Raw genomic sequence first — 10975 nt, 5'->3', positions numbered from 1 at the left:
AATGTAATGTATCACAAAATTTCAAAATGATCCTTAACTATGTAACAAAGGTGTTGATGGAATTAATAGACATTGTTGTACATTAAATTGTTATTTTGTTGCGGGAGTTATATAACCGAGTTAGCCAAGAAACGAAAACTACAAGTAACAGTAGAATCAACGGAGCACATCATGCCAGGCAAAGAACCGCCATGCTACAATCTGTTTTTTATTGGGATATCGTTCTACTCAAAGAATTCAACAGAAAATTTCATAAATCACAATACGTTACGCCGTATTCTTGTGTATTTTTCGTATTCTTGTGTATATAGACTAGTACAGTCCTAGATAGAGAAGCGAAAAGCACTCCGTTCCGTTCCGTTCCGTTCCGTGAAGGAAGAGGAGACGAGACGTCACGTCACCACCGAGTCGTCTCTTTGCTCGCTCTCGCAACCAATCCAACTCGAGAGTCGAGACTACTCTTCGCATCTCCTCTTCCTCTCAAGTCCTAACTACCTAACCGCCCCCAAATCCCCAAACCCTAGCTCTGCCCCACCCCCACCCCCACCCCGCAGCCGGCCGCCATGGCCGAGACCGTCGACGACAAGCTCGCCTACTTCCAGGCCGTCACAGGCATCTCCGACCCCGACCTCTGCACCGAGATTCTCGTGGCCAACAACTGGGACCTCCAGCTCGCCGTCTCCTCCATCACCGGCGACCCCTCCTCGCCCGAGCCGTCCACTTACGCCCCGCCGCCCCCGCCTCCGCTGGAGTCCGATTCCATCGCCTACCACCCCCCTGCACCGGCTCCGCAGCAGCAGCAGCAGCCGGGGATCGCGTGGAGGCTGGTGACGCTCCCCTTCTACGTCGTCTCCGGTGGGGTCGGCCTCGTCACCGGTTCCATCCGTCTCGGTGTCTGGGTCGCAAGCGGCGTGCTGTCCCGATCCCTCTCCCTCCTCGGCCTCGCGCAGCGCGGCGGTGACCGCTTGCTTGAGCTGCCCCCGTCCGCCGCGGAGGCGGTTGACTTCCTGGCCGAGTTCGAGCACGAGTTTGGGGCTGGCCGTGGCCCGCGCTTTGTTGCTGAGGGATTTGCAGACGCGCTGCAGCGTGCGCAGCGTGAGTACAAGCTTCTCTTCGTGTACCTCCACTCCCCTGACCACCCGGACACCCCAGCATTCTGCGGTGGCTGCCTCTGCTCCGAGCCCGTGGCCGCCTTCATAGATGAGAACTTCGTTGCATGGGGTGGTAGCATCAGAAGGACTGAAGGGTTCAAGATGAGCAACAGCCTGAACGCATCACGCTTCCCGTTTTGTGCGCTAGTCATGGCATCTACGAACCAGAGAATTGTGCTGTTGCAGCAGGTATGGTGTTGGTGTGCTCATCAATTATTTTTCTTCTAAGATCCAATTTCAGAGTTTGTTAATTAGCACATGGATTATACTGCAGGTGTTTGTGTGGGGATCGATATAACTTTGCATTATTAGATAAGCTTAGCCGAGTATGCGGGTTACTTGCAATTAGATAAGCTTAGCTGAGTATGTGGGTTACTTGCAGGGGGTATGTAAAAGGAGATTGCGATTCTTTAATTACCATGTTTGATTCATTATGATGTGTTCATGCAGTAGCTTAGAACAACAGTTACAGACCTGTGGCCTTGTGAGTTAGTTAAGCCTATTGCTATGCCCTTGTGCTGATAGACTAATAGCTGGTTATAGCAAGATTGGCCTACCTTCAGAATATAATTGCATCACTTATTGAGTTTAGTTGTCCTGGAGATGTATATGTGCGGTCATAGAGAAAATCTTTTATCCTACGCTGTTTGTGATGTATGTGTGAACACTATGATGAAGTAATCAAAAACAAAAGTGCATGATACCTTTCACAAATTATTTTTATTAACCTTCCTCTATTGTCTAATTGTTTTACTGCAATGATGCATCAATTGGAATTTTAGGAGTTCTTTTTTAGTTCTTATACTCAGTTTTCAATTCCAGGCCCAAACAATTGAAATGTTCTCCCTTGGGATTACACATTCCTGGTCCTGAATATCTTGAGATCTTGTAGTCCTACAACGAACAACTAAACCTGCCATTTCCCATTCCTGTTAGCCAATTTGAATGAATCTAACATACCATAGGGTTACTGGATGCATTTACACGATTCCTCTATAAACCTTTATACTTGAATTTCGCGCTACTCTAATGAACTTGAGCAAACACTGCTCATGATATTGGAAAATTAGTTTGGTAATGCTTCTTTGCAAGATTCAAACGAGATGGTGCACTTGTGGGACTTTATTTCTGAAGATACAGGAATTTGCTTTGTTTCTCCCCAAGATATTTTTATCAATCCAGATCCCAGGACTCACAAAAAAATCCAGAAAAGGCTACTGGGGTTTTCTTAACTAAATTGTTCTTTGAAAGAATAAAGTTTGTCCCATGGTCCAGGATCTCACCTCATTTTGTTTGCAAACATCATGACTTGCGCACACTCACAGGTCCTTCATGTAGATAATTAATTGCTCACATACATTGCATCTGATTGCGTCCAATTACTACCAGCAATTGATGCATTCTCTTCTACTCCATCCATACCAAAATATAAGACGTTTTGCAGTCTAAATTGAACTGCAAAAACGTCTTATATTTTGGTACGGAGGTAGTAGATGGCTGCGTATGTAGATGACAAAAAAATCAGGAAATTTCACTTGTCAATTGTTGGTTATATTATAAGCTACTGCGTGAAATATTTGCATTATGATTTCTTAAAATTTGGTATATACATCATCTCTACTCATTTTAGTACATAGAAATCAAGCATGATCATATAGTAATTTAACTGTCTGATCTGATTATGCACTTTCTACTCATGGGTGATGCTAAAGTGGTTGTTAATACTAATATGCTTTGTTCTTGTATTTTAAAATGTATGATTCCAGCTAAGTTGCATGGATACAACAATACAGATACCACAATACCGTGATATGGTGATTTTTTAAATACGCAGAGCTAATAAATACTTAAAATATATAGATATTGATGATTTGCACATGGGAACGGGAAAAACGATAATTCAGGGGCGGCCTTATTATTGATAATTGTTATGATGTTGCTTGCTCCTCCAGTACATGGGCAGCATGGCTGATTTTGGCAAGAAAACCCCATTGTTTTCTAAGCCCACCAAGCACACTAGCCTACTCAGCCCAGGTAGCCCAATAAGGCACTACCACAATAGTAAAATCCCATCACCCATTGCCCTTGTAAAATCACATGCCCTCTGCAGCAGAGAAATGAGCAGAGGCAGCCACTCATGGAGAAGCGGAGTAGGGAGAAGGAAAGTGGAATCACACCTGGGTGGCTGGGTGAGATGGAGCAGGTGGACGGTGGTGCTCTAACTCCGGCACAGAGGGAGGTGTGTTGTACCGGTGGCGCTCAGATCTGGGGTGAGAGCACAGGGCGGTTGGAGCGTCGGCGGCCAACGACCGCTCATCTCCTTCTCTAGGTTGGCTGAGCAGCGGTGGATTTTTGGTTTTCGTTGCCGGCGTGGGTAGGGAGCAGGTGGTGGTGCTCAGATATGGGCCAGGGCCTTACCGGTGGAGGCGCATCGAGGGGAGAATAATACCTGCTGCGCTGTGCTGTGCGAGGGCTTTTGTACTAGAGTGTTAGGTTTCTTCCGTATCCCACGTGTGTCACCAGGTATCTCCACCATATCCTATTTATTTTAATCTTTTTGGAAAATGGAAAATGACCCGATACGTTTCAAGGGGTATCCGGACGTATAAAACCCCTGGTATGCTGATTTTGTGCTGTATCCGCGTACCATAGGATTCCAGAGTGAAATGTTGTGATATATTCTTACTCTTTTTCCTTGCCTGCTTTTGTACATCATGTGTAATAGTACCACTGGATCCTGAGATTGTTGATAGATCGCTTTCTTTACCTGATAGTAAAGTGAAATGATGCATCTTGGGAAGAATGGTGGTCGTTTGGATTTAGAACTGGCCACTATGTTTCTTATATCGACCTATTAAAGCGTTAGACTGTTGTTTAATTGCTTCTTTAACACTTTGATTGGTCAGTTTTGCTCATGCATTTTCTTCTGATCTTCCAAAGGTTGAGGGGCCCAAATCACCTGAAGAAATGATAACAATTCTTCAGAGAGTTGTTGAAGAATGCACTACGTCCCTTGTTGCTGCCAGGATTGAAGCTGAAGAAAGACTAAACAATCAACGTTTGCGTGAGGAACAAGATGCTGCTTACAGAGCTGCACTTGAAGCTGATCAGGTACGTTAAGCTATATATGACTTATGGGTCCTTTTATAGTTTTTATTGTTTGTGCTTTGGTTGTAGAAGTATCTATTCCTGTCTAATGGTAAGAAAGGAAGGTAGGTCAGATGTTGTAATAACTCCTTGGTTTTCCTTCTGTAAAAAGCACCGTGCCTCATAAGGATCACATTTGTGCATTCACAGTAAGTGCGTCATTTAAGGTGTGATTCAAGCAGTGCACACACATGCCACTATATTTTCTCCTAGTGTTGGAATGTTTTCATGATAGCACTGATTTAATCACGCAATTATGACCAGGCCAGAGAACGCCAGATGAGAGAGGAACAAGAAAGACTTGAAAGAGAGGCCGTGGAGGCTGAGAGGAAGCGTATAGAAGATGAGGAAGCACAAGCCAGGGCAGTCCAAGAAGCAGCTGAAAAGGAAGCCGCTCTTGCAAGGAGACGGCAAGAGAAGGCAATGGCTCTTGGCGCTGAGCCTGAGAAAGGGCCTGACGTTACTCGAGTATGTTTAACGTTCTTTTCACGCTATCAACAACCTTTTCAATTCTTACTCTAGTATAACATGTGCAGAACCATATCTTTCTGCTTTTCAAGCATTTTTCTTCTTTTGTTGATCACCAAATATCAGTGTAGTACCTTATGCTGCATTTCCCCCCCCTAATTTGTTACTTATTACTCCCCTCCGTTCCATAATACTTGTCGTGGTTTTAGTTCAAATTTGAACTAAAACCATGGCAAGCATTATGGAACGGGGAGTGTAACTTTTTAAGGGGCTAGATAGGGACACATTGTTCCTGAATTTGATATTATCTATGTACACATGACCTGCATTATCTGAACATGAGGTATATGTTGTCACTTGATAGTAGTAGTAGTAGTAGCATCATAATTTGGTCACAGGTCTTTGAACTAACTCCGAGCCATGCTCACAATTCTGCAGGTTCTTATAAGATTTCCAACTGGAGAGCGCAAAGAAAGGAGATTCCACAGTTCCGCCACCATTACCTTGATATATGACTTTGTTGATTCTTTGGATTGCTTGAAAGCGGAAAAGTACAGCCTAGTTTCTAATTTTCCACGGGTAACATACGGTCCTGAAAAGAACTCCCAAACGCTGGTGGAAGCAGGTTTGCACCCACAAGCAAGCCTATTTATCGAGATAGAACAATGAATGTCCCCAATTTTCTAAGTTATATGTACTGAAACTTGCAAGTATAGGTGCTCCTTTTTTACTCTATTTGACAAACAGTGGGGACTTCCAGCTGTACGGCAATATACTTGACTTCTGTGCAAATGCTGCTTTTGTGGTTCTCATTCGTTAATAAATTCACCTTCTGCCGGATCAGTTGACTGCTGCAATGTTTCATACTGTATTTGTTAGCTATATACTGTATGTTTCTGTGGTTAATTCGGTGCACTGAAAGGTTGTTCTTTAGGAGCTAAACTATTCTTTACGCTAGCGCAAGAAATACTGTTTTATGTGAAAATTAAAGACACTCAAAAGATGCGTACAGCCGTATATGTTTCTATTCCGCAAAAAGAAAGTTGTATATGTTTTTGACCTGGATGTGTCTAGGGCACATCTAGATGTGCTCTAGTTATTGCACATCTAAGTGAGTGAATCAAGCATAAAGAGAAAAAGAAAAAAGAGAAAGAAAATATTCACACGAATCTCAATGTAAGATCAATGACATATGACTTAGATGTGCAATACTTATGGCACATCTAGATGTGCTTTAGCAAAACTGTTTTGACCTTCTCAAACATTCTTCGGGGGCAGTTTCAAGTTATCCGCTACTCCCGAGAACTTGTAAGATGTGTCTTTTTCAGGCATATTTGAAACCTAGCCATGGTCTAGCAACACTCAGAACACAATAGGTATAACACTTTGCCAAAAAGACCTTACAAGAAAAGCAATGAACCCTCAAGGACCAAAAAGCAAAACCACCAATAGTCACCACCTTACCGTCGCCGTCGGAAATAGGAGAGACACCAACATGCCCATGATAAAAGAAATGCCATAGCAGACAAAGCTGCGGTGTGTGTCAATGAGCAGGTCACCATGTGCCTCGAGATCTCGTGGCTCGATGATCAGGATCATCCGTACGCTCTTCTGTCCATGGCTCGACCGAACTCATCCAACACCGCCAGAGAGAAGACTCGAAGCCGCCTTTCTGCATCCGTCTAACATTTGTTGAATCGGCTGTCTTCTAGATCAGGTCGCCGCCGCCGCACTCGAAGGAGAAAGCATCAGCGTTGCATTTGAAACATAGCCACCAATCCCACTACAACCATGGAGCAAACGTCGCCGGCAGGATTGAAGCACGAAGCCACGAAGAGGCTCCACAAAGTCGTCGTCGACGTTGCACCGACCAAGGTTGACCAACAATCTAATCCACCATCGACGACAGATGGAAGCACCACGTCGGAGAAGGATCAGAAGACAATTTATTCATAGCCGCCGCGAACGCCACGGGAGCAGCAGCCATGGCCGGCAGAAACACTAAGGGCGTGTTTGGTTCCTTGCCTCGCACCTGGCTCGCACCCACCGTGCAATTTTCTCCCTGTTTGGTAGCCTGAATGTCTAACTGGGCCAGGCCCGACGCATGCAAAAAGAGGCTCCCAGCCAGGCTCACGGGAAACGCAGGTTTCGGGCGTTTCCGCGAGCCCGCACCCGCCGCTGCACGCGCGCCTGCACCCACACGAGCAAGGATAGGGTTTCTCTCCGCTCTCGTCGCTCTCACCCGACTCATTCACGCCGTCCTCGCTCCCCTCCCTCTCCTGCGACAGCGTGGATCTCGCAGCCCCGTCGCCTCCGTCGACATCGCCGGCGGGCATCCTCGCCACTGCGGAGGTAGAACCCTCCTCCCCTCCCTTTCCATGCCCCCATCGGTCCCCATCCATCTCTTCTCCCTCCCATCCCCATCTCTCTGCCGCTCGCGCTGCACTCACGGTGCTTCTTCTCTGATGTAGATGGATGAAGCGGCGGCCTCCTATGGTCACGAACGGGAAAGAAGGCTACTCCATGTCTAGCACCAATGCAATGTTTTCCCATCGCCTCCCCTCTCCTTTTTAGGTTCAGATCTGTCACCAGAGCCTCCTCTTCCCCTATGGATTTGAAATGGCTGGGTAGTTTTTATGTAGGTACAGATCTGTCACCAGAACCTCCTCTTCCCCTATGGATTTGAGATGGCTGGGTAGTTTTTCTGTAGGTTCAGATCTGTCATTAGCATGAATATTTGTGATATGTCTAGAACACTTTGCTAGCTTATGGAAATGAGGGAATCAGTAGGTAGACAAAATAGTTATGCAAATGGTGCAAATAGTCTGAATAATTTGTCCATATATTTTATTTTGTTTTGATGATGTAAATGATGTAAATATTATCAGTGCACATACCTTTATTAATTTATAAATTTGTGCTGAATTTATATAGATGGATGACAACGGCAAGACCCGAGATACACTGATAGTGCAAGCTGCTGGTTTGGTTGCTGTTTTGTGTGCCTATATGGCCACAATAATTACAAGGGCTAGAATTAGAAATTATCGTGCTCCAATCCGTTATGTTATGCTTGAGAGAGACGTAGCTAGGTTGTCCAATCTACGCTATATCTATGAAACCAATGATGTAAATTGCCATGACCTATTAAGGATGAGCAGGGCCCCATTTTATAACTTGTGTAATTTGTTTCGTGGGCGAAAATTGTTGGAAGACAACATTCATACCTGCATTGAGGAGCAGGTTGCGATGTTCCTTCTGGTAGTTGGGCACAACCATAGGTTTAGGGCAATGAAACCCATATTTAGGAGGTCAATTGAAGTAATCAATCGATACTTCAAGGCAGTTTTATATGCTATAGGGGAGTTGCGTGACGAGATGACCCGCCCCCCATCCAATGAAGTTCATCCAAAAGTCCTACACAGTAGGCGTTTCTATCCCTATTTTAAGGTAATATATTACCATTTAGAATTCTATGGACATGCCGAATAACCCATATTTTACAAAATATACCTCACCTCTTTTCTTAGGACTATGTTGGCGCAATTGATGGCACCCATGTTCTTGCCAAGGTACCGGCTGCTATGGCTTCGGCATTTAGGGGTCGGAAAGGTGGCACCACCCAAAATGTGATGGCTGCGGTTGACTTTGACCTTAAGTTTACCTATGTGCTAGCTGGTTGGGAAGGGTCAGACCATGATGCACTCATTTTGGCTGATGCGTTGGAAAGGAATGATGGATTTGTTGTCCCTGCATGTATTAGTGAACCATTTTAGAACCATTTTAGTGGCTTTTGATCATTTCCTAATTACTGGTAGTAACACAACACATGACCTCTTATTTGTTAGGAAAATTCTACCTCGTGGATGCGGGCTATGCCGTGCGGCCAGGGTTTCTTCCACCATATAGGGCTACTCGTTATCATCTTACTGAGTTTGGCGCACGATGCCCTCAAAATGAGAAGGATTTATTCAACCTCCGCCACTCCTCATTGAGGATCACGGTTGAGAGGGCGTTTGCAGCTTTCAAGAACAGATGGAGAATTGTGGACAATAAGCCTCACCACCCTTATCCATCACAAGTCAAAATCGTCCTAGCTTGATGCATTCTTCATAATTGGATACTTCAGTGGGGAGAGGATGAGTTTGTACCACCTGAGCACTCTTGGACCGGGAATCCAGCGTCAGATGGTGTGATTGACATAGAACATGATAATAGAACCTGGTCACAAATTAGAGATGGTTGGGCTGGGCATATGTTTGCCAATAGGGGCAATTCACGTGTGTAGAGCTGAAGTGTTGGGTTTGGCATGTTTGCTATTAGTTATGTATTATGAATAATTCTACCGTGTAATGCTCAAGTGTAGAGCTCAATTCTATGTTGTAATGCATTATGAATAATTCTGTTTATGGTTCCTTATGAATAATCGTACGTTGTTGTTTGAGCTCCACTTCAATTCTGTTTATGGTTCTTTATAATTTTGTTGGTGCCCCACTTTGGACTTGATATAAATTCTAATTTTGTTGGTGCTCTTTTGGTTGTTCTGTATAGGATTGATGGCTGAGATGGCGGCTGATGGTGGGCATGGTGGTGGGAATCACCCATTGCGCTGGACATCTCCAATGTCTGGGTTCATGCTACGTCGATTTGTAGAGCTCATTGCTAGTGGAGTGAAGACGGAAAAGGGCTTTAAGGAGGTGCATCTAAACCAAGTGGCTAAGAATTGTAGTGAGCACTTTGGTCTTTCCATAACTGGGACCCAAGTGTACAACCACCTCCGCAAGTGGCGTGCTAGGTGGGTGAAGATAAGTAAGCTCCGAGATATTAGTGGGTCGCTTTGGGATGATACCAACTATGTCATATCGCTCGAGGAAGAGCACTACCTGGGTCATATCAAGATTTGTACATAACCACACTTCCATAATCACACTTATCCTGATCCGTAGCTATTTGACTAACCTTTCCATAACCACACTTCATGTAGGACCATCCCAAAGATGTTGAGTATCTCAATGTGCCTTTAGAGAATTATGTTCAGATGCTTGCTATTTTTGAGAGTGGTATTGCTACAGGAAGGTATGCAATGACATCTCATCAGGCTCTTGGGGTTCCTTCAATGGTAGAAACCTCCCCATCATTTGTAAACCTCGAAGGTTGTGGTTCTGAATTTGTTGATGGGAATGAACTTGACTCGAGTGCTACTGGTGCTGCTCATGGGGAAGATGGTGTTGCTGCTCCTCATGGGAAGGAACCATGTAAGGATGCTTCTAGCTCCACTGGCAAAAGGAAGAGGGCTAGCCTGAAGAGTGAAGAAGAAGTTCTGGTCATGAGCAACATGTCTGATGCAGTCCGTGAAGTTTCTATTGCTATCAAGTCCACCGGAGAGGCACATCCTGAACTTTACAATTCTGTCATAGAGCTCCCTGGTTTTACCGAGAATGATCTATTGATTGTCTTGGATTATCTCAATGAGAACGCCAACAGGGCTAGGAGTCACTCATTTGTGCAGATGTCAGAGACTCGTCGCATTCGTTGGGCCATTCACCACCTCTCCAAGTTCAATGGTGGAGTGTCCATGCCCAAGGATGGAGCGCCCCGGGATGGAGCGCCCAAGGATGGAGTGCCCCAGGATGGAGTTGAAGGAAATATGCCCTAGAGGCAATAATAAAGTTATTATTTATTTCCTTATATCATGATAAATGTTTATTATTCATGCTAGAATTGTATTAACCGGAAACATAATACATGTGTGAATACATAGACAAACAGAGTGTCACTAGTATGCCTCTACTTGACTAGCTCGTTAATCAAAGATGGTTATGTTTCCTAACCATGAACAATGAGTTGTTATTTGATTAACGGGATCACATCATTAAGAGAATGATCTGATTGACATGACCCATTCCATTAGCTTAGCACCCGATCGTTTAGTATGTTGCTATTGCTTTCTTCATGACTTATACATGTTCCTATAACTATGAGATTATGCAACTCCCGTTTACAGGAGGAACACTTTGGGTACTACCAAATGTCACAACATAATTGGGTGATTATAAAGGAGTACAACAGGTGTCTCCAAAGGTACATGTTGGGTTGGCGTATTTCGAGATTAGGTTTTGTCACTCCGATTGTCGGAGAGGTATCTCTGGGCCCTCTTGGTAATGCACATCACTTAAGCCTTGCAAGCATTGCAACTAAATGAGTTAGTT

General features: G+C 44.6%; 1 protein-coding gene across 1 annotated transcript; it reads left to right on the top strand.

The window, feature by feature from the left end:
* Positions 1 to 517: 517 nt before the first annotated feature.
* Positions 518 to 5609, top strand: LOC119271917 (plant UBX domain-containing protein 10-like). The gene is made up of 4 exons (XM_037553557.1): positions 518 to 1340; positions 4092 to 4262; positions 4563 to 4766; positions 5205 to 5609. The coding sequence occupies exons 1-4, from the start codon at positions 564 to 566 to the stop codon at positions 5433 to 5435; spliced, it is 1383 nt and encodes a 460-aa protein (XP_037409454.1). The 5' UTR covers positions 518 to 563; the 3' UTR covers positions 5436 to 5609.
* The last annotated feature ends 5366 nt before the right edge of the window (positions 5610 to 10975 follow it).

This window comes from Triticum dicoccoides, chromosome 1A (genome assembly GCF_002162155.2).
Source record: "Triticum dicoccoides isolate Atlit2015 ecotype Zavitan chromosome 1A, WEW_v2.0, whole genome shotgun sequence".
Classification (NCBI taxonomy): domain Eukaryota; kingdom Viridiplantae; phylum Streptophyta; class Magnoliopsida; order Poales; family Poaceae; genus Triticum; species Triticum dicoccoides.
This window is presented reverse-complemented; position numbering and strand designations above follow the sequence as displayed.